Below are 24,430 nucleotides of genomic sequence, written 5' to 3'. Positions count from 1 at the left end.
TAAGCAATAAAAGGTGAAGAAAAAGTGATGCGACATAAAAAAGAGTAATAAATTGCCAATCAAACGAACAAAAAAAGAAGAGGATAAATTAAAGAGAGGCATAATAAAATCGCATTAAAATCATACGTGCTGTCGTGCCATATGTGTGTTTGACCTACATGGCCACACAACTTTAAAGGCATATTAAATGCCTAGCCACTATTACGAAATGCCTCCATGCATGAGCACTCAAGTAGGGTCCCGTACGGCCATTCTCCAAAATGTCTACATGAGCATAACTAAAATGGTGGATACAAAAACAGTCGACAATTTATTACTTCGGAAAGTGCACAAAGTGGGAGTAATATCACCTGTGCTTTTTCACCCCCATTTGTAAGCGTATTCGCTGCGAAGGGAAGTAGAATGCCAATGCGAGACAAAAATATGAACTAACGTATCCTCCACCCCCCCAGGGGAGTCACCGCTTCTTCCTTTTTATGAACGGAAAAAACGACGTTAACTTGGGTTGGTTGCTATCATTGGAATTTTTTCCCGCCCCAATATTACCCCTTACAATTTGTTTCTGCGTGTAATTCGTTTTTTCACCCCTTTTGGATATTTTTTTATTCCTGACCAAACAACGCTCATCAGATATTTTTAAAAAATTGAGCACTTCCCGCTGTAGGTTCAAGCACGAGTTGAAGATGTTTAGGATCCTCGTCTTTTCCTTCGGGTTAGAAAACACAGTAGGGATTATATTACAAGGCTTGATAGATTTTACAAAGCTTTCCAATTCTGATAAATTCGAATGTTCACTATATGGGATTAAAAAAATGGAGATTTCATTTTTTTGATAGAAGGAATATTTTTTCACCCATCCTGTGGGGATAATATAATAGAAAGAATCAAATTCTTTTTCGATTTCTTCGTCTATTAAATTTTTAAATTTATTTTTTTCAATTCTGGGGAATATATACGAGTAATTAATGTCAACTATGTGGATCTGCGCTTCCAACTTGTTATCTGTTATTCTATTTAACATACTTTTATTGTGTAAGAAGGACTCAATTATGGTTTTTTTTTTTCATTCCTAAAATGTATTTTCATGTTGCACGCCTCGGATACGCTTAGGTAAATTTTTTCCTTCCCCAGGTTGTAGGTTCCAAACATGAATAGAGTTTTTTTGGGGGAATTCCCTTCTCCCCCTAATCCCTTTTCATCTCCACCCTCCGCTCCATTGTCTTCGCTCTTTTCCACGCCATGTGTGGTTGTCCCCTTCTTTTCATCGCTGTTTCTTCTACCCACTTTGCCTCCCCATCCCTCGTCCTTATATTTATGCACGCGGGTTCGTTTGCCCGTCCTAGCAAGGTTAGCCTTGTGCTTCTCCCCCGCCTCTACCGCGGCGCTCACCGCTTCGGTGGAATCTTCTCTCACTTTCTTCTTACATATATAAATAATAAAATTAATCAAATACATCTGCGGCGCGAACAAATTATTTTTCGACAGGGCATACGTTGTGTCCAGGTAAATGGTCCTTATATAATTTGAGTCTTCTTCCGATTCGTTCACTTCACAAGGGGCATTTATTTTTTGCCCACCTTGACTATCTTCCAGCTTGATGAGATCATTCATGCTTTCTTTTTTCGCTTTTACCATCGTCTTCCCTTCTTCAGTGACATGCTCATGTGTAAACTTCGACTCGTTCACGTTGATGTCTTCTTCCTTTTTTACCTTTCCGTGTTCTCCATTCGTCTTATCGCACTTGACTCCATTTCCTCTACTAAGATTCAACACGGTCTTATCAGACAAATGGTGAAGCAACTCCCTTTTCACCAAAACTGAGGAGTTCGTTCCGTTGGGATTGGTTCCATTTTCTAACTTTTCTCTATCAGAGATCACGACAAAGCGAATATTCTTTACGTTTTCCTCGTTAATTACCAAATTCTCATTTAGCCTTTTATTGCCATCATACAGAAGCAAAATGTCCACTTCGTTCTGATTAAAATATAGAGACAAATCTACATAAATAAAAAAGTTAAAGTAATTTTCCTTTTCAATGGAATCATACAAATAAAATTCTTTTCCCACAGATTTAAGTCCCCAAATTAAATCTTCAACATTTTTTAAATAAGCTATTCTAAATTCTTCAAAATTTACAATGTATGTTTTTCTTTTATAGATATTTAAATGTTCACTACAAAAATGGATGTTGTATGGATTGCCCTTCCAGGAAAAGCTCGTCTTCATCCTGGTGGATAACTCCCCTTTGTTGGTTTGTTCCTCAGATTTTGTAGCACTCAACATTTCCATTTTGTGTTCTCTATTTTTTTCATTCCCTTTACAACTTAACACTTTTTTTATCAAAAAGGTATGAACATTGGAATAGCGGAAATCGCCTGTGTGTATAATTTTTGTTCCATTTGCAAATTCAAAATAGATAATTACAGATCCAGGACAATGATTTGCGTCGATAAAAATTATTTCGAAATTGAAAAGATGGTAATTCTTATTAATTTTTAAATTGTGTATATATTTTTCATTTACTCCAATTATGTTTGTTAACAACTTTTTCGTTATGGTAGACGAGAAAACGTTCTCGTGGAAGTATTTATTTATGTTGCTGTAATGATCGGCGTGGAAATGAGTCAAGAAATATATCTTCGTGATTTTTTTTTCTTCTTCTTTCTCTTCTTCTTCTAGCAGAGGGGGATAAAATTTTAAAATAATGTGCTCAAATGGGGAGGGGTTTACACGCATGTGGACAAACAGGCATATTTCAAAGATATATTTATACACAAAGGTGATGTTCACCCTGAAAGATTGGTGCTACAACGGGTGTTTTTTTTTCCACCCCCCCCCTTCTTCACAGTCATGCGGGGTAGGGCGGTATCAGAATGGGTGTGCAAAGCATGTGTTAATAACTATGTGCATAGAATCACACACGTAGATGCTCGTGCCCCTGCCTCCATACCTGTGACTCTTTCCTTCTTCCTGGTGTAGGGGAATTTATCTACGATTATGAGGGGGTCATTCTGAATCACATGTATGTTATCCTCAACCATTCTGTCAACTTTTCGGCCTCACCTTTTTTAAAAATGTCCCTGCTTCTTTTCATGTGCGCTTTGTCTCCAACGATATATGTTCCCGCGATGTCAAACGAAAGGAACGAACGAAACGAAAGAAAAGAACGAAATGAAAGAAAAGAACGAAACGAACGAAGCGAACGAAACGAACGAAACGAACGAAACGAACGAAACGAAAGCGTGCCGCGTACGCATTTGTTACATTTTTGCCCCCAATAAAGTTCATTGCTCATCGCATCCCTGAAGGAATACCGCGTTATAATGCGACGAGTTTCGTCATTTTTTTTCCTTTCTAATGAAGAATCACAAGTTTTGCATGACAAACGGGATGGGGGCTAACACATTATATTTTGTTCATTCGGTACATACACAAATGTATATGTTTTTATGTTTACATTATTACCACTTGGCGTTGCTCATCATTTTCTTTGCTTGGTCAAAAGAGCATAACATAAGGGGACCAACTGTGCAAGATGAAGCAATTTGATTTACCCTTTTGATTGTCGTGTTATTTTTCCAGCTTTATGGACTTTATTCAAAAGTGTCCACGCTGATCATCGTTTTTTTCCACACAGGGGTAAGCACCCTTTTTTGTGTTGCCTACCACATGGGAAGAAGGCAAAAGCAGTTTTGTTGTTTGACCCTTTTTCACTTTAAATGCACTATGGTCACACTTCAGCTGAGAGAGAGTGAACGGTTACTCCGTTTATCAGAAATGAGGGGCAATACGACATCGGGGTTAGGCGCTCACGTGTACATACATATATACATACACCCTTTTGTATGAGGGAAGCACCTTTTTTTTTTTTTTTTCCCAACCAACTGGGCAACCATAATTCGGCAAAAAGCACCTCATCACAGCCAACAGTGCTGCAACAGTTGTCTTGTTCTACGACCTCCAAAAGAAGAAATAGCACCTCCCCATAAGGTTCAAAAGCGCGCATTGGGGAAATTGCCCCATATAAGCATGCCTGTACCGCTTAAAGCTCATATTACAACATTTTGTACACGTCGACACAAAAACAATTTCGCTTCATCCTTTTAACTTTACAAATATGTTCGTTTTCCTTTTCATTTGAGTGATTATCATATTCTCAAAAAGTACAACAAACAGTAAAAGCCTAAACTTACGCCCCTACGTCGAAACACCATTTTGGGATGACCAAAAGGCAGGTTCAAAAAAAAAATAAAATAATGCCTCTTGAAGATGCTACCGTGGTAAAAATATGCACATTTGTAACCGCACAGAAGCTAAAACGTTTCTCTCCAAAGAGCCTCAAAAAACAGAACGGACGTGCAAGCCAAAATTGTACAAAAAATGATTCGCTACTAAACATCCCAATAAGGTTTAACTTTGCCGCTTTTGTTAAAATAAAAAAAAGAAATTCATTTACTCCCATTTGAACCATCTACCTCTGAAACATAATTTAAAAAAAAAAAAAAAAAAAGTTTAAAGGCTTTTTTTAATATTCTGTCTTCCCCTCCAAAAAGGAATAAGCATTGTTTTTCTTTTCCTCCCTTCCCTTGCACATACGCATGTTTTGATGTATGCCCCTTTTAGACATCCCTTAATTTCTCATCACTGTGGAAGAAATGGAGATTTCTCCTTTTTTTTTTCGAAGGATATTAAGAAGTTCTTTTTAAGCTTAAACTCTTCGTAGTCTAAATGGGGGAAAGATGTGTAGCCCTTTTTTTTTTTTTTTTTTGCACGATATTTAGGACTTCAAATTCATGCTACAAATTGTATGCGCGGGGAAGGGACCGGAAAAATAAAAAAAATTCCAAAAGAGGCACGAAAAGCGGAGAGTATCGAAATAATGTATGGGGAGAAAGAACGCGTTCATTATGCGCCCGCTTCCCCATATGAATGAACTTTAGACGTGTCACGCATCTTTTCTCGCGCACGGCCACCCATAATATAGCACACTACGACTTTGCTCACTCTATAGCCCCATCACACATGTTCCTTCTTGCCCGTGCAAAGCTTAACAATTTTGTAGAAGCGGCAAAGCACACTTCTTTCAACTAAAGGGAAAAGAATTCGTAGAAGCATTTTACTGCAAAAATGTAAAAATATTATTAGTTAAAAAAGTGACAGATGTAGCACTTATCCTTTTTTATACTCCCTTTTATGGTTCTAACATTATTTACTATTGTCACTGTAGTGGTTAGAGACGGAATAACGTCCTCCACATGGCCACACACATACGTACAGACATTGCATACCCATCTGTTCAGCAACCCACCGATCATTAACAACCTCGCGTCATTCCAACGTGCCAGTCAAAATGAACGACGATAAGCTGAGCAGCCTCATTCAAAAAATAGGTACAACTAGATATGCTCTCCATTTGGAAAAAAAAAAAGTGAAAATTACCGTGCACATAAAAAGTACACGCAATGTCGTGTCTCCCCCAAATGTGCCAATTTTCTTGTCCCATCACGAAGGGCAAAACAACGCCTATGCCTGCACCTGCACTTCCGCCCAACCTAGAATTACAAAAATGATCACATAAAGGAACACACAACGGCAACCTTTCCGTACTGCTTCCACTTTAGGGCACACTATAGATGACATCCGAGACAGGTCAATGATTATGCTAATACAAAAATATGAAAAAAGTATAATAAGCGAAACAGACTTTAAGAAAAGAAATTATTTTTTTGATATTATTCTTCGATACATTAACGATAGAAACAGCTCCATTCCTCTGAAAGCGCTGATCCACGTTTTGGACTTCGTTCGGTGCATAATAGAGGTAAAAAAATGTGCACCCACTTTGTGCAAAAAAATAATTTGAACAGAATAGCCACTTCGCTGCTGCGTAATAGTTTTGCTTTTTCTCACAGATACAGTATTGTATAAGCGTGTTACATACAAGGCTATCATGTGTATCTCCCTCCCTTCTGTGCCGTAACACCATTAGTGCGTTTAAATCTCCGTCTTCTCTATCGCACGTTGCTTCTTTGTGCATCTTTCAAACACATACGCGCTCTGCATCGTTAGTGCGAAAAGCAGCTTAGGTGCTCCGATGCTCGCTCTCACCCTGCTCATTCCCACCCTCTCTACCACACTGCCACGCAGAAGGATGAAGAGGTCAAAAGCAAATTCGAACAATTCGGAATACACACATTCACCAAGGAGTTTTTAACCCACTTTAGAGATAACGAAGAAAGGTACAAAAAGAATAGTGCCGCCAAAAAATTAAATGTTGCACAGGACACAGATACGTGCCTCATAAGCTATGAGCACATGCAGATGCAAAACAGTAACAATGAATACAACCAGGTGATCAGAATTCTGATCCAGCTGATTCGTGCATACAATGGGGATAACCCAGACGACCTCTCAAAATGGGACACTCAAGAATATGCATCTAAGTTTGATGTAAATAATGCCCCCGATGATCTAAGTAATCCAAATGGGGGGAACAAAAATGGGGAGGCCGAACCACCGGAAGCCAATGGGAAGGCAGACGAACAGGAAACGGTCCAATACAAAAACAACATAACGGAAAAGACAAGCGACATGGTAGACTTAAATAAAGAGGAAGTCCAATACAAAGCTACAAGAAAAAAAAGCTCTTCCGTCGAAGAGCCGACAAGCATTCACCCTCGGCTGAGGCAACACTCTCCTGAGAAGGCAAAGGAAAACACAAAAAAAAACACCGCAACGTTACACAACAATGCAGATAGCACACTTTCACAAAAGGATCTCCTAAATATAAGCCAAATAATGAAAAAAAATAACTGCATAAACATATTTACAAAAAATAATTTTTCCAAAAGTGACGATTTTGAGTATTACAATTCTTTATATGAAGCAAAAAATGAAGTGAATAAGCGGAGTATATATTTGCTCCTAGCCTATAAGATATATAAGGCCAAGAAAATAAGGGAAGGGCATGCTAACCTGAACCAAGGATCGGTACCTACACGGGGAACTACGCAAAGCTATTACAATTGTGACGAATGTTATTACGCACACATTTTGAATAACTACACATTTTTCTACCTATACAACTTCTTCGACTGCTTCGATGTGTTCAGAAGGAACTTTCTAGACATAAACGGAGTAGAACATGCAGAACAGGCGGGACAGGCGGAACAAGCGAAACAGGCGGAACAAGCGAAACAAGCGGTCGAACGTGGAGACCCCATAAAGGGGGATCCGGGGAAAAACCAACAAGGTAGAAGCAAAGAAGGGGAAGATTCCCTCGTGGCGTATTTCACCTACCTAAATAATAAACACGTGTATGACAAAAACATAACCTACAAAATAAAAAATTACATTAACAAAATGAATCTGCTGCATTTCTACCTGAGCATGAAGTTCAACTACTTCGAATGCTTAGGGATGAATATAATCAAAAAAATAATAAGCATAGACGACCTAGTTTATATGCACAAAGAAGTGAACAAAATTTTAAATGAATATATTTACATTTTCAATAAAGACATATTTCTATTTAACTATAAATTTGTATACACGCTTAGTTACAATATTCACTATATTTACAAAAATTACGTCGAAAATAATCAGGCAGAAAGTGAATTCCATCATATGAACAACCTTCTAAATAGTCTAGCTTATCTTATTTTTATAATTATTTATAACCTTTACATAAGTGTAACCCAGAGGGGGGGATGTCTTTGCAACAGTATCCACAATATCTACCTGAACAACTTCTTTTTCCTGATTAACCAAAATTTGTTCTACTTACTTTTGCTTCGAAAAGGAGGAAAAGGCTGCGACTCCCTCGGGGGAAATCAAATCGGTACAGAGTTCAAGTATGGCCATAATATGGACAAGATGGACAGTGAAAAGGGGAAAGGCCCCCCCCAATTGGCAAACAACGCAATCAAGGAAGATGGGACAAACGGAGAAAACAACGCAGATGAGCTCAATAGCATAAACACATTTTACCTAAGGAAGAACGAAGAGAGGGCGATTCACAAATCGGGGGACAGAACCACTGCGCATTTCAATGAGGGCGACACGTACTACTACTTATTCATAACGAAAAACAATTGCGTCTATTTTTTCAAAGTGTTAATTTTCTTCATGCTAGAAATTTTAAAATTTTCGCACTGCAAAATTAGCAGCATAAAAAAAAAATGCACCACACTCAACTTCCACATAGACAATTTTGTCATCATTTACAATTTCCTGTGTAACATCTTAGAGTACTACTTTGGTGAGTCAGGTAAGCAGAAAGACTCACACTTGGAGATCCTCATTGACTACATTGAAGAAAACAACCTGCATGGGCGTGGAGATAAAAAGGCAAAACAAAATGGGGTCCCCGTTAGGGAGTACCTTTCAGAAACTTTAAGCATCCACGAGTTGAACAGTTTTTCTTCCTCCTCTTCCAACTCCTCTAGCGATTTAAAAAAAAACAAATTTCAGAGCATTGATATTTTTACTAATACTACCCTTCGGCGTACTTACCAATACAGCCCTAAACAATTGGAGGTCCTGAAAATCGTCTGTCTTTACATAAACTACACCCCCGTGTCATTCATTTTGATGAAGAAGATACAACCCAAATTAGTCGACCTGTTTAGACGGTTCCTCTTCGACATGCACCTAAACACGCACCACTTAGAATTGTTGCACTTTTTCAAAATTTTTTTCTTCTTTTATGACTACGAAATTTATAAGGAGTACATCGATCTCCTGTGTTATTTTTACTCCTTGGCGAATTTGTTTTTCGTCTATCGTGGTGTTGGCGATGGTGGCGGCGTTGGCGATATTGGCAGCGTTGATGTTGACGGCGTTGGCGGGACTAGCTTCTTTGGCGGAGCCGCCTTCCGGTCAGATATATCCACCTTCATAAACACCAGCAATAACATCTCCCACTTTTTTTTCTTCGTCCCAACTAGTTACTCCGCCCTCAACGTCTTTCTTGAAAAGTATCACGCAGCGAATGCCGCAGCAGACCTATCCCCTCCACATGCCAACGAAATGTTCTCAAGTCCGGCCGACGCAAATAATGAACCATTTCATGAACCCCTGGAGACATTCAAATCGCAAGACTTTTTCGATTCCCCCAATTTGGAGAAGATGAGCAAAACGATAGATGAACACAACAGACATGAAAGTTCGTCATCGTACTGCATAAAGCAATTTTGCCATATTTTGCTACAAATACGGGGAGACTTCAAAAACGAGCAGTGCAAAAATAGGCAGTACAAAAACGAGTGGTGCAAAAATCAAATGGACAATTTCACACATCAAGAGTCGCTCCCAGTTAGCCGCGCACAAGGAGACTTCCCCCACTTCGATGCCCAATTTATTGACAAAGTTACCCAAGTGCTGGTTGAAAACAGCCTCAGAATGCTCTTTAATTCGCTGTCTCTTCTATCCTCTGAATATAACAACTTCACAAATTATGTCAAGTCGCATAAACAAGAAAAAGGATCCATGTACCAATTTATTGTTAACAAGTTAAAGAGCTGCAAAAATAAAATGTACATACTAACGTTTAACCACAACTTGGAAGGTAGAACGAATGTCCCCAAAAATGTCAAGTTCGTCGAACTGTTTAAAAACTTTGTCCTCCTCCTGCACAACATCATTTCGATCATGTATAGCTACAACACGGAAATTATTTTTTTTTTTTTTAATTTTATTTTTAACATTAATTATGAAAAGGGATCCTTTGACAGCGAAAATAATGACCTAAGAGGGGATCCCCAAAGGGGGGACTTGTCCTATGGAGAGCTCGATCATAATACCATTTCTGACAAAAGCATGGAAAGAGGAAACGTCTCCAAAAATGCACACATGGGAGATTCTACCCATTCACAGAATGACCTAATGAGCCAAAATAATCGCCACAGCGTAACCTACAGCCATAGAGAGTCAAACCAACCCGAACATCCCAAGGCGTATCAAGACACGCAGTACATTACCCCTATAGTTGCTCAAAGGACAGATCACCATCTCCAAAATGAGCAGGAAAAGCATTTCGGTGAAGAAAAGGGAAATAATTTACTAGGGACAGACAGCTCTCAAGAATATGCCTGCAAAAATGTGGGCCAATTCGACCAGCACGAACCAACCAAGCGGGAAGCCTCCCAAACGGTGAACTCCAAATTTGATAGGAACAATCAACTCTATCTGAACAATTGCTCGAATAATGACATGCCTTGGGGATCTACTCACCATGGAGGGAAGACAAAAAACAAATCTCCAGATTTCTACACCCCCAATTTCCAAATCAACGAATTCGTTGACATCATATACGAACTGTGCGTATATAGCAAAAAGGAAATAAGAAATTATTATCTCTTTTTTATACTCGAAAATGTCAAGAAAAAAGTGGAGACCCTGTTTGATTCCCTTAAGGACAAAGAATGGAAGGAAAAAAAGAGGGTCTTGTCAAATATTAAGCTTTTCTCCAAAGTCCTCCTTTTTTTGTACTACTCTAAAAAGAAGTACATACTCTTGCTAGAGCAGGGCGCTTACAGCTCGTTCAACTTTTTGTACGACCACCATTTTGAGCCAATCCTTGCGGGTAGCAACGGTGATAGCGGCAACGGTGATAACGGCAACCGCAACATTGGCAACCGCAGCAATGGCAACCGCAGCAATGGCAACCATAGCGGCGAAGTTCCCCGTGGCAGGGGGGAGAAACACGAAACGGAACAGAAAGCACTGACTAGCATCGCCTACTTCTACAAGAACGTCTTCCTAAACGTGCACAGTTTGTATTTCCTGCTTTTTCAAAGGAAGAAGAAAAAGAGGACCCTTTCTCTTAAAATCATGTGGAAATTGCATCACCAGTTTAGGCTAAAGTTCACCAAGTGGTGGGGCAGCACGAAGAAAGATGCATCACCAAACGGTACGATGAAACGGGGGGAAATACAAAGTGGGATCGAAGCGAGACAATATAACATTTGTGAAGAAAGCGAAACCACGTGGAAGTACAAAGAAGACCCTATAAGAAGCCACCGACGTGAATCCCCTCCAAAAACACAAAACCACCAGAACCAGTGCCATAACACCTTTAGCTACTCAAACGACTGGAAATTTAATGCCAATATGTTAAATATGTATATAAGCCATTTTGTACTTAATCATATGCTTAGCGACGAAGAGGTTATCATTCAGGCGTTACAAAAAGTAGACATGAAGACGGAGGAACTCTCCCTGAATTTTTTCGACCACGTAATGTCATTTATTTTGAAGAGAAAACCCAAATTTAGAGCAGGTGACACTGGCGTAGAGAGCACTACAGAAAATAAAACCCAAAGGGGGGATCCAACCCACATCGATCATTTCCTTCTCTCAATTTACGAAAAAATAAAAAGTTTGTACACAAAACTGATAGGGGAAATGTTAGCCAAGGAGCAAACCAGTACATACAATATTGAATCGTTTGTCTATGTCCTAAAAATACTAATTTTGTTGATCATCACCAACTATAGGAATAGCAGCATATGCAAAAGAATATACAAGGAGAGGTACTTTTATCTGTCCCACTTGTTTTGCTTCTTCTTTTACGATAATGAGATTGTTAAAGCATTGTCCATCAGCTTGAGTTTCTACTTGATATTCGACCAGAACGTCTTGCTACTGAACAAGCACAGGATATTTCTCGAACCGCATTTGCTACAAGAACAGAAAAGTAGAAAAGGTGAAATGGGCTTAGAAAGGGATGACTACTCTCCTAATTGGTTAACTGAAGAAATAAAATCGCCTCATCACAGCTGCACGAACATGTTAGAGAATTCTTTAATTAATGAAGTAAAGGTAGAATATATGGAGGGGTACTACAAAGAGAGTCGAAAAAATGTCATTAACAGATGTGGAGACGGAGAAGATATACTACATTGGGAGGCATCCAAAAAATATGACAACTTTTTTTTTAATCTGCACAGAAATAGATACAACAGAAAAGACACAAGCAGGAATAAATATATTGATAACGAAATGCAGGCCAACCAGATGGACGATGTAAACAAGGCCTCATTTCATATAGAGAAAATTCTTCCTTCCCTTTTGGCTTTATAAAAAACTGCAGCCAAATAATTTTCTGCTAAACGTTAAAAAGTTAAAATCTTTTTTTTCTTCTCCACCAAATATTCCTACCTGCATGCGTTCCATGATGCCAAATTAAACCTGAAGGCAAAGGACTTATCCTTTTACGGGAACTACAACGCGGGGAATATATTCAGATCATACTTCCTGTTCATTAATAAGTATTATCATTTGTCAAAAAGGGTGAGCAGTGTACCAGTTGGCAGTGACCCAGTTGGCAGTGCACCAGTTGGAAGTGCACCAGTTGGAAGTGTCTCTCATCCTTTGACCCACAGAAGTAGCGAGCACTCTATTTGGAGCAGCACCCTCGAATCGAATGGCAAATTAGAGACTCCCAGATTTCCCATTGCGAATGTGAATTCTTTTCTTTTTTTAAATGCCAAAGTGGATATAAAGCACACTTCCGAAAATGGGTCCTCCTACGTTTCCAATTTGATAAAAGTGTTAAAAGTTCTGCCACCTATAAACGACTCTGCAGATAAAGAAACCAAATTTTCTTACATCTACAATTTGAGCGAGTTATTTTTCTACCTGAACAATTGCTACATGCAGTTACTGTGCACCGAAGGGGGGCACGCGCATTCTGCGGAGGGGCGGGGCGCATGCAACCAAGCGAGTTACGCAACAGGCGACGAATCAGCCAAACGAGATGATGTTCAAGCCACATCTACAAGCAGAAAAAGTACTCACAATGAACCAACACAAAAGAATAATGGCGCCAATTCGAAGGCAAGAACCACCCCAAACAAGCAGACACATTACCTCCTCCAGAGTGACTACGATGAAATGGTGAGTGCCATATATTTTGTTTACAGCACCATTTTTCCGTATATTAACAAGCTTCTTTTTTTCATGTACAACAAGTTGACAATAGATAAGAAGGGGGAAGCTGGGCCGAACAGTGTGGGGAATGAAACAAGCGCAAGCGCCATCATTCATGCGAACATGCTGTTACTGAAACATTTAATAACCCTCTTCGATGTATGCCTCTACATACAATTAATACTAGAGAAAAAGGGACACATGGAAGGAAAAATCAACCACCTAGACAATAATATAGATCTTTCCCTTTTCGTCTACAAATTGCTGTTCATATCAGTTGCTACATCATCCTTGAAGAATAAAATTTCCAGCTTTTCTCTCAACTTGCTTTACAATTTTGTTCATCTGGATGATTACTACATTAGGATAAAGAATAACTGCCATGATAATCTCTCCATTGATGCTGATCGGATAGGATGTACGAACCCTACAGTTAGAAACGACCACCTTGATGATAGCAACTTCAACTTGCTGGACACAGAAGGGGGAAACCCCATGCTGCTCAAAGAGCAGCAACGCATAAGAAGTAAGCGAATGGAGAAAAGGAAAAACTTATCCATTCTGGTCAACTTTCTTTTCTTCATACTTTCGAAATATAGGAAAAAAAAAAAAAAAAATTAAACAAAAGAGAGTCAACTCAGACAAACTCAGACAGCAACGTCTACTCCAACATAATAAATATGTACGAAATTGAGAAGACCATCAATGTAGAGAATGTCACATTTCAGAACCACGAACAGGAGTATCTCAAATTGGACATTTACTTTATGAAAAACGTTTTATCCATGCTTCACGTAGTTTTGAGGCGGGGCTGTTTCTTTGACCTGCACTTGATCAATGAAGACATATTACGCATAAGCATGGACGTGCTAATGCACCATGATTGCGAGGCATTCACACAGGGGAAGGGAGACCACCAAACGAGATTAGAAGCTACTTTGGAAGCCCGCTTAGAAGAGAAGGTAGAGGGGGATAATACGACCCACCCACGAAACGACACACAGAAAAGCGAAAACAAAAATGTTGGGACATACCCCAAAGGAAGGACAAACTTGCGCATCTTCAAACGAGTCTTCCTAAACAAATACATGAGCACGCTGATCAACTTCTGCAACATTTACAACGACATCATTATCGAATGTTTGCATGTCCAGCTGCTACTCCTTTTTTTCAAGTATATCCTCCAAGTATTAAAGTACGAAATATGGAAGCAACACTTTTTTAAAGATTCCCACAGCTCAAAGCAACATATCTTAGTGCATTTTCTGAAATACTACAAAGCGGACAAGGAAGTGTGCAAATTTTTAAAAAGAACCTATTTTGTCATTTTAAAATATGCAATATATATGCAGAATATTCGGATTTGTGAAGATGTGCATATCCCTTTTAATGGAGGGAAAAATATTTCAAAGGAAAAAAACACAGACACCAGCGTGGATCAACAGAACGGGTTGATCAACAAACACAACTACCTACTGAAGGAGGAAGATATTTACAAAAATTACTGCCAATTGTTTTACGAGTACACAATAAGTAAGTTTAAAAATTGTGTTTCCATCGATCAGGACGAAGCATATATGTATCCAAGTGACCACTATGATGAAGAAGATGACTCTATCAAAGGAAGAATTTACGAACATCAACAGAATCAAGTGGCCAACTCCAACTACGTCTCCATGATTGATATGTACTGTCCTCAATGTGAAGAAAACAAAATTCTATTCCTATCCATTGTACTATTTCTGAGCTTTTTCTTAGACAACTTCCCTTTTTTTTTCTGCCTAAATGGGAACGTCAACCATTCTGGTGAATCGAAAAATCGGGAGCACAATCCGAAAGATAATATCACAATCTTGTGTGAACGTATTTTCCACTACCTTGGCAAAAAAAACATCTACACCAATTTCTACATTTTAAAAGAAGCCAAACTGTTTGAGAAGTACTTTTTTAAAATATTCTTGAAATTATTATTCTGCAATGAGAGGGAAACAATGAATAACTTGCAAAAGTACAAAATATATTTTTACAACAGAAAACTTGAATCGGCTCACCAGGGTAGGAAGATCGGCAAGACAGCTGAAAACATGCGTGCGTCAGGTATAACGGAAAACCAATCGATCAAACTCACAAATAGCGGTGACAACAAAAAGGAGAAAGACAGTGATAGCAAAAACTGGGGCAAACAAATGGGCAGACCTATCTCTGATGATGAGGGATATACTCACCACCTGGACGAAGAAGGGAGTCCCATATTCACACAAAACATAAGCCATGATAATCAATTTTATCTAAATCATTTCCTCAACTACTTCTTACTTCAAAAGAAGAAAAAAAACGACTTGGAACTGATATATGACAAAATTTACTACTATATCCTCATCGTCAGCATGTGCTTCAAGGACCGAAACTTCCTAGCCTTGTTGCTGCCCCAAAATGAGAACTTCTTCCCAGAATTCAACCAAATGATACAGCACTATTTGAAATACGTTTTAAAAAACAAACAAGAAATAAAAAAAAAAAAAAAAAATAGAAGTCATGATTCATAACTTGTTATATATATTCGTCTCCTACATATACATATACCTGAACGAACTTTACAACATTTTTTTCACTCAAATAAAAAATGTACTCACCCTGCCCTCCTTTTTTCAAAACATCATATATGTGGATAGCAAAGGGGGGGGTCTAAATGGCGAGAAAATAATTAGCACCCCCATCAAAGCAGAGAACACATCGGTAGACGCCCTTTACAATACATTAATAACGATGAAGAAAAAGAATTGGAACAAAAATTTAGAAAATTACACGGACCAAAATATAAAAAATGTAGTAGTTCGCAACATTTTTCACAATAACAATATATACTTATTCATTTTGTACATCATAAATGATAATAAATACAACGACAAAAGAGAAGGTGGAAGCAGAGACGAAAAAAAATTACTCAATCGGATGGTGTCTTCCCGTTATGAGGAAAATCACCAAAGTGACAGCCCAGAACCTCATCATCTAGATTTTAAAAAAAATGATAAAATATTTTTAAACAAAATTACCACCAATATTGTCCTATTTTTCCTTTTATTTTTTTACGATTACTACTCATCCAATTACGAAATAAAGGAAAACATCCTCATGCAAATTGCGAGACATATCTTGGAGCATTTCGCCACCTTCTACAATTCTGACCTCCTGAACATTTATTTGAAGTACGTGCAAATGATCAAAACGGCTAACCTGAAAAGGAAAAAAACGCAGCTACCTGGGCAGTCGCTATGCCGAATAAATCGGTACTTGAAAAAGACGGCGGGGGGCAGCTCATGCCAGGAGACCTCTGCCCAGGGTGGTAACAGTCAGCGCGAGGGAAAAATATGTTCCTCTCAACAGAAAAATGTGAAGTGTTCTCGCGCGAGTATGGCCCTGGCCAGGATAAGGGAAGAGGGACGCAAAAAGAGGGGGGAAACGCAGAAAGGGGAGGTCAAGCGGGGAAACGCAAAACTGGAAGAGAAGAAACACGGAGAAGACGCTCACGGAGAAGACTCTCACGATCAAGATAAGTACGATAATGATAAGTACGATAATGATAAGCACGATAAAGATTCGCGCTACGCTGAGACCTGCTCCCCTGGGGAGGATCCCCCCCGCGGAACCCAAAACAAACCAGGAGAGCCCGGGCAAGCGCCCCAACCAGACATACAACTAATTAACACAGTAGTGGAAAAGCTGAAAAGAAACAAAAAACTGCTATTCCTGTACACCATAAACTGCTTCAGAATAATACAAACGTATAGCAACGTCTCCTCGCTAATGTTTAAATATAAATATATATCGACCCTCCTGGAGAAGCTTGCATACTTGACGGACAAAAATGTTGTAGAATCTGTTTGGAACGCATTCCATTTCTACCTGAACAGCAATAATAAAAGTGAAATAAATGTTTTCAACGAAAAAGGCATGTCACAGGTAGATAAAGAAATTGGGTATCTCTCCTACATGTACATAAACTACTTCTTCAATTTTTTGTCTTGTTTTATCCTATATGACGTGGCAACGTTATACAAGTTTTGCTCGAACATGCTAAATTGCTTGGACATGCTGAACACTCACTTAAAGGAACTCATGGAGAATAAAAAGGGCACATACCTCTGCTCCGTTATTTTGAAATTTTACCTGACCATAACTAACTCCTACTTCTTTGACTTTTCCCTGTATGATAATGCGATCGGCGCGGTGAACCACGAAAGGGGGACAAGTCACACCCCAGAAATGGACCCCCCACAGGAGGACATAACGAAACACCTTATTGACAGCTTGAGAAGCAAGAAAAGACAATACAAGGGAGAAATAACCTACTTCTTGTGCGTTAAAAGGTTGAGTAGCGAATTTTGTAGGAGCAAATTTCTGCACTTTTTAATTAACTACGTTATGAACAACCTTGGTAATAACGTGAACAAATCAAAGGTGGAAATTGAACAGAACAGCCACCTAATCTGTCTGATTCTCCAGTTATTGAGTTACCAAATAATTTTTATAGATAACAAAAACGAAGTTTTAAAGCTCGCTAATGTGTTAATTAAATACATCAAGAAGAAGGACCCTTGTCTACTGACGACGTACTATATAATCCTATTTTTTAATTCATGCTTTATCAACTCATCCTTGGACGAGAGAATAATAACATTGCTATTCAGTTTCGAAAAAAATGACAACATATGGTTTAACTTGATATTCTTGCAAAACAGTAAAATCAAAAGAAGCAAAGAAATATTACTCCTAATCAAGTTCTCCATTTTACACCTCTACCTGCTATTGCTAAAAAATAAAAACTCTTTCAAAAAATGCATCCTGTGCATTTCTGGTGACTTAAACATATACTTCGTTTTCATATACGTCCTCAACGAGATATATGAGTACTTCAAAAGTTGCAACTTCGAATGGAGTGCATTCCGAGCAACGAAGATAAACCAGCATGAAAACAGCAAAAATGAAAATGCTAAAAGGGACAAGCATAACAAGTACTTCTACCTCTACGCAGAGCTGCTTGTTATCGTCACAGAAATGATTAAAATCATGAACAATAATGATGTCAATAAATACATCACCATTCACCATAACAAGGAGAAAGACAACCTCGTCGTGAAATTTAAAAATTTGTATAGAAAAATAAAAAACGAATTAAAACAGTTCGACCAATCAATAAAATTAATTAAGTACCTCATATTTATTCACCCCCTCATGATTAACATTCATGCACTGCACAAGTTCTACTTATGCTTATACATAAAGGAGTACCACTACTTCCACAAGGAATTTTTTAAATACGATCTGTTCCTAGTAGACTATTTGAACCTACTTCGGGACAAAAGGAAAGCGAAAATCTCTAACACGGGGGTGACTCAACGAGGTTCGGAAGCCACACAAACAGGGGAAATTTCTTCGGAGACAGTCCAAAACCAAGTACGGCATTTTTCGCATGATGACATCACCAAAAAGGACAATAAAGATGTTTCTCCCCATGCATTAGTAGATGACGCACAAAAAAGGATCAACTTCGAGAAAGATAATATTATGCACTTTTATTTTTTTTTCAACACTCCAAAAAATTATAATTACCAAGTCGACAATTTGTGTTCTTCCATCCTTCAAAATGAGTTTCAGGGTTCCCTCAGCAAATTTTTTTCCTCCTCCTTTAGAAACCAAAGCGATAGTTCTGACACCCGTTTGCAATACAACACTGATCAGATTAAGATATATTCTGATTACATTCATGGCAGTGTTAATTATGCTATTGAATTTTTTAGTTCCTTCTGATTTAGTGGGGAAGACGGCTGCGAAAATGGCCTAACACTCGCATGTAAGTTGAAGTGGGGGGTTGTCCCTCTAGCCTGTTACGATCCGAATTGTAACTTTTTTTTTTTTTTTTTCACAATTAAGCAACATTGCTGCTGCAACCATTTTGAATAATTCACACCCTTGCGCTGTAATCACTTCACCTATTTCTTTCCCACGGTTTACACCCTTTTCAACGTTTGCGCAACTCCCCGAAAGGGCATCTCACTGAGAGGTTACTTTACCGTGCCACTCATAACTGCGAGATATCCCTAAACTTAAGCTTCCTCTGAAAAAAAACATACTTCGATTCGTCCACTAGGCATTTGAAACTTATCGGCTCCGTGTAGCACAGGCTGTACAAGCTCTTCCTATTTAGCATGATGTTGTTGTTCAGCAGGCTGTTCATAAAGTGAGCGTACGTGAAGTTCCACTCTCTGCAGGCCCTGTTTATGCTGGCTATCCAGTGAACCTGAAGGGGGGGGGAAGCGGTGAGGAGAAGCGGTGATGAGAAGCAGTGCGGTGAAGAGGTGAGAAGAAGCGGTGGGGAAGAGTTTTTCCTGGCAGAATGGAATGCACACAGGGCTGCTCTGCACGCGTGCCCATCTCCGTAGGTGTGTACACACTGCATGGGAAGCGGGTGCTTATTTAAGGAAACGCCCCTTTGTAACCCCCTTCGCCCTTGGCGCATCTCCCACTTTTCCATTTCATGCACCTCAACGTACCCGCAACCTCCTATACCGTTGGCGTCGCATAATGTACGAATGCAGCAACGCCTTCATGGCCCTGCTCCTCGCAATTTTAAAACATCCCTTGCTCCTCCCTCTAAACCCTTTCGCAACTTGAAAAACAACTTCCCTGGGCAGTTTCATCGTATTCAATTTGGTTTCTCCTTTTTTTTTTAATTTAAATATATCGGTAGAACTGCGCAATAATGCTTTACTGCTGCTGCGCGTTTGTTCGTATACTTGGACATGGGATGAAGTTTGCTAATGTTGGGAGTTTCCCTCCAGCTCACGCATTACGTAGGGGTTTCTCCTTAATTGAGCATTCTTGTTCTTCCTTTTCTTAAACAAATTTGCACTTTTTTTTAAACACCCACATGGTGCTGTTCCTTACAGAAGCACGCACTCTGTGTCGACCATGTGGACTCACTCATATGGGCTGAATGCTAATTTGGATGTAGGCCAAAATCATTTTTTGTACATCGTGCCAACTCCTTATTTACACCTCCCCGTGGTGACCCATTCCAAAAAGGGGGAAAAAATAACGCAATGTAAAGATACGCGTAAAAAAAAATATAACCCCACGGGGTATTATCTCCCGTAAAAAGCTGATACGATTAAAACTTAATCATACGTTTTTAAAAACCTTTAAAAATTTATTTAAAAAAAAAGGAAAACACAAATTCCATCAAAAAAAAAAGTAGATATAATTTTTTTCTTTTCCCGTGTAATACATTTTAAAATACAAAAAATTAACATTCATAAAAACTCTTCATGTAATAATGCAAAAGGATAAAATGACAGTAAAGGTGCAGTTTATACAACGTGGAAGGATTCAAAGGGGATATACACAATAACTCTGCCGAAAAAAAAAAAAGAAAAAAAAGGAGAGAAATAGGGCGAAATAGGGCGAAATAGCTACAACAAAATGTACCGAAATGAAACAAATATAAAATCAGATTAATTCATAATGGGGGGGACATACTACTTCGTAAAACTACTTATGAAAAATGGTTAAAAAAAATGGTTCCTGGAGAACGACTCGAGGGGCTACTGGCGCCTGCACGGGGGTAGTACACACACGCACACTGCACCACACGTTTGATAAATTGAGTCCAATAACAATATCGACACGATGTGCCGATGCCAACATGTTGAGCCTTTCCTGTCTCCCTCTACCCTACATGCCTATTTGTCCTTCTTCCCAAAGCAAGCTTCTTTGTGTGCTTCGTCCAAAACTTCCTTGGTAACCCGTGAGCACTTTTTCTTGTAGCACTCCGACTTTATAACTTTCTAAAAAGGGAAAAAAAAAAAATAGAAATAAAGGGGTGCACAGCGCAACATAGGGGTGATCAAAAATGCACCCGGAAAAGTATCAAACAGGGAGAAATTCCGTTAAACGGAAGGGAGGACGAAATTCGTTTTTGCATTAATCCGCTGCTGTGGCTACGCAGTGAAAAGGCAAAAGTATCCAATGTATCCAACGTGACCACAGCCGCTACCGCGATCACCGCCACCACCGCACCGTACCTCCATACACTCGCACTTGAGGAAACACTTGCGAACGAGATCCTCGAACGTCTGGAAGCCGCACCCCTTCAAGCAGTCGTAGTTCTCCTCGTTCTCGTCATACACCACCCCATCATCCTGGAACTCCATCTCGAACGTCGCCTTAGAGTCCAAAGACTTATACATAGACACATTCTCCGGAGACGCAGCCAACTTCTTATTACCCCATTCTATAATATCAATAAAGGATTGTGTAGCAAAGTTACGAATGTCTGAAATGGAATGAGTTTTTCCTAATTGGTGTATACCAATGGCTAACAAAACAGCCGTAAACATCCTTGCAATGACTAGAAGCCAAGTGTCATTTCTGTAAATCCATTGATGAACTGGAGTAAATGATTCGACAACGTTACATTCTTCATCAAACAAATTGGGAAACAACCAATAATCAACTCCAAAGAACCAAAAGAAAATAAAGAGGAATAATCTGATAAACACAATTACAGACATAAGCGATATAAACACCACAGATAAGTGCCACAAGGCCAATTTTAATCTCAGGGGCCAGATAGGAAACATACAACAAATTAGCACTATCGATATCAACGTAATTAACATCAAATATTGTAACTTTTTATTTCTTTCATGAACTAAGATGTAAAAACTTGTCCTATCAAAATTCTGTTTCGAAGACATTATTAACCTTCTTGGCCATTTCGGTCTCCTATACATTCCATTTTCGTCGATCTCGTTTATGCCCTTAATTGGCTTATACTGCGCTTTATATATAAATCTCTTCTGTATAAACGTATCTGCAAATTCTTCTATATCTTTCAAATCTGCAAGGGTTCTATTTTGCAGTAAACTTGGGAACTTTTTTTTTAGCATGTCCCTTCTGCTGTAAAGGAAATGTACAAATTCATCTCCTCGAAAGTATTCCACTGCTCTTTTTCCAACTTCCACTGCGCCTTTTACTTTCACTCCTTCATCGAATGCGCACGTCAACAGTGCAAGCATATCTGGATCTAAGTCCTGCAAAATGTCAAGTGTGGAAAAGACACATATAGATAAGCCATCAAAAAGGAGTCTGCACAACCATGTGTGGGTGCGTTTGGACAAGCGACTCGCTGCTTTCATTTAACTCCATCCACTTTTTGCGCTCTCTCCATCATTAACCAAAAAATGGGTGATGCGGTGAAAATACGAAACGTAAAAAAAAAAAAAGGTTAATTACGTCCCACGCATAGCCATAGTCCCTGGAAACATGGTACCACCTATTATAGAGGCACTAATGGGCACTACTAGCTACACGTGGGGAAGTACACATATGTAGGTATGCACCCCTGCGTAAAACCGTATGCACAAAGCTTAAGCTGGCAAAACGGCGCACCAACTGGTACGTCTAAAAACTCGCAGTCTTACCTCTGATCTGCTCATTTTGACCTAAGATAGTGGCAATGCAAAAACATTAATCGAAGGGAAAATACTGTATGGCAAAAAAAGGAAGAAGAATATATTTTCCCTACTACTTTAAGCAATGCTTATGCAGTGTTATCATCATATATTTTTTCTCTTCTATTCCGGTCAGCGCGCCCATAACGTGTCAGTTCCTCTGTGTGCGTCCGCTTGTGTGTGTGTGCGTACGGATCGTTGCGCCACTCCTAGTACTTCTCACTGCGCTTCCGCTAGTGCTACCCTTCGTTACTCTTTGCTACGTCCCCGTTCGTGCCGTACGTGCCGTTCACTCCTTAGTAACTCCCTCTTTCTATCGCTATTTCGCCTTTTTTCTCAATTTCCTGCACCTAACTGTACTCTCTGTATTATATCCTCGCTCGGTTATGCAAGTAAATATTTGCGCGTATGCATTGGGGGTATGTAAATATACATGTATGCATACGTCAATTATTTTGCCTTACTGTATTGCCGTGCTTTTGACTATGCCTTCATATCGCACCTTATTTTGCATCCTTATTTTGCATCCCTAATTTGCATCCTTAATTTGCATCCTTAATTTGCATCATAATTTTTCCTTCTTTGTTTGATTTTTTTTCCGCTCGCTAATTCATGCGTTAATGTGTTCGCGCTCTGGAATCACTTGTTGATTTTTCCTCTACTTTTGACATTCTTTCACCCGCGGATGATTGACCTCTCGTCACTACCTTGGATTTAGCGTTCACATCGTTTGATCAGATATGGTTATTTTGGGGGGGCATTAAATGGCTGTGTTTTGCGTGTCGTGTTTGGCATGCCGCACTTGGCCATCGCGTTCCGCCTTCCATGCATTGCCGCTTCACCGCCTCCATTTCAGCCACGCGCATTCTATTTCAGTGCTGCTCACATTGCGCAAATTCACTTTTTATTTTTTTTATGCATATGATATTTTTCATATTCTTATCACTTTTTAAAAATTGGGAAAAATTACATTCCCGCGCGGTATTGCTCTTAAAACACATGGCAGTGAATTTACCTAGTTATTATCATTATCTTCAAAAAAAAAAAAATTCCATTCGTGCATCCCTCCTATTTGTTTTCACCCCCTCACGCGCTCAGATCAGGTTTATGCCTTAGCGAGCTGTTCGTTAAGCCTTTACGGGCTATAGGTCAAATTAGGGGCCCATTCCGCAGACGGCAAACCGCAAACTGCCCATGTGCGCTGACTCCCCCTCCGCATTGCCATTTTTGGATAAACACACACTTGCAGAGGAAAAAAAAGTAAAAGTTCAATCAAACTTTTAGCGCAATTTGAACGGGCACATACAATGAGTTTGCTGACCGCACATATTTGCAACCCCGCGATAAACGCAGGAAGTATATATTGTTCACAGTTTGTCCATCGAGGGACGGAACTCACAGGACCACATGGCCAAAGGGGGCTACCTTTTATGCAGACCATTAGATCAACAAATGGGAGAAAGCATGACAAGTTCTTAACAAAAATGTATGCATTCGTTTAAATGCTACGAGTGTGGAGAAAGAGCCTAAGCGACAAAAGTGGGCCCACACATCTGATCTGTGCACACGTCGGTACGTAATTAACCTCCTGGGATGTATGGACAAAATGTATATCCACGCCCATTGACTCAGAAATGACAAAATGTCACTTACATGCCATTGGCGAGGTACCCCCAATGGACAGTGCGTCTAACTCGTCGCACACTACCCACTTCGTCAAGACGTAGGGTTAAGCACTTTTTCGAAATGGGACAAAAGGGCCCAAAAAAGAAAAATAACTTATGAACACACACAAATACGTGTGTGAACCCTAAGCATACTGAAAAAAGGTAGGCCAACAAAAAAGAGAAAGCCCCCCAAACCATCCTTCACATTTGGCAATATAAACCAATTGACTTCTTTCCCAAACCGAAATAGTTATGACTTGTTCAGAAAGGTAAAAGGCACTTTTTTAAGGGTACCTTTTTTATGTTCCCTCTCTTGCA

The 24,430-nt window shown here is 39.3% G+C and overlaps 4 protein-coding genes across 4 annotated transcripts; 1 reads left to right on the top strand and 3 right to left on the bottom strand.

Moving 5' to 3' along the window:
- Nucleotides 1-457: 457 nt before the first annotated feature.
- On the bottom strand, nt 458-3,041 carry PCYB_127710 (DNA repair metallo-beta-lactamase protein; the record flags this gene model as incomplete). Its single annotated transcript, XM_004224105.1, has 3 exons — nt 458-941; nt 1,048-2,675; nt 2,951-3,041. 2 exons carry the CDS (start codon nt 3,039-3,041, stop codon nt 1,048-1,050), a joined length of 1,719 nt encoding a protein of 572 aa, XP_004224153.1. The 3' UTR covers nt 458-941.
- Nucleotides 3,042-5,350: 2,309 nt separating this feature from the next.
- PCYB_127700 (hypothetical protein) lies at nt 5,351-18,775 on the top strand (the record flags this gene model as incomplete). The annotated part of the gene is made up of 4 exons (XM_004224104.1): nt 5,351-5,390; nt 5,622-5,821; nt 6,148-18,589; nt 18,624-18,775. 3 exons carry the CDS (start codon nt 5,351-5,353, stop codon nt 12,082-12,084), a joined length of 6,177 nt encoding a protein of 2,058 aa, XP_004224152.1. The 3' UTR covers nt 12,085-18,589; nt 18,624-18,775.
- A 237-nt stretch (nt 18,776-19,012) lies between these two features.
- Nucleotides 19,013-19,631, bottom strand: PCYB_127690 (50S ribosomal protein L20; the record flags this gene model as incomplete). Its single annotated transcript, XM_004224103.1, has 2 exons — nt 19,013-19,231; nt 19,485-19,631. The coding sequence occupies 2 exons, from the start codon at nt 19,629-19,631 to the stop codon at nt 19,013-19,015; spliced, it is 366 nt and encodes a 121-aa protein (XP_004224151.1).
- Nucleotides 19,632-20,124: 493 nt separating this feature from the next.
- Nucleotides 20,125-23,140, bottom strand: PCYB_127680 (translocation protein sec62). Its single transcript, XM_004224102.1, has 3 exons — nt 22,416-23,140; nt 21,015-22,025; nt 20,125-20,777 (listed from the first exon to the last, which is right to left on the bottom strand). Exons 1-3 carry the CDS (start codon nt 22,428-22,430, stop codon nt 20,673-20,675), a joined length of 1,131 nt encoding a protein of 376 aa, XP_004224150.1. The 5' UTR covers nt 22,431-23,140; the 3' UTR covers nt 20,125-20,672.
- Nucleotides 23,141-24,430: the final 1,290 nt, after the last annotated feature.

This window comes from Plasmodium cynomolgi, chromosome 12 (genome assembly GCF_000321355.1).
Source record: "Plasmodium cynomolgi strain B DNA, chromosome 12, whole genome shotgun sequence".
Classification (NCBI taxonomy): Eukaryota; Apicomplexa; class Aconoidasida; order Haemosporida; family Plasmodiidae; genus Plasmodium; species Plasmodium cynomolgi.
This window is presented reverse-complemented; position numbering and strand designations above follow the sequence as displayed.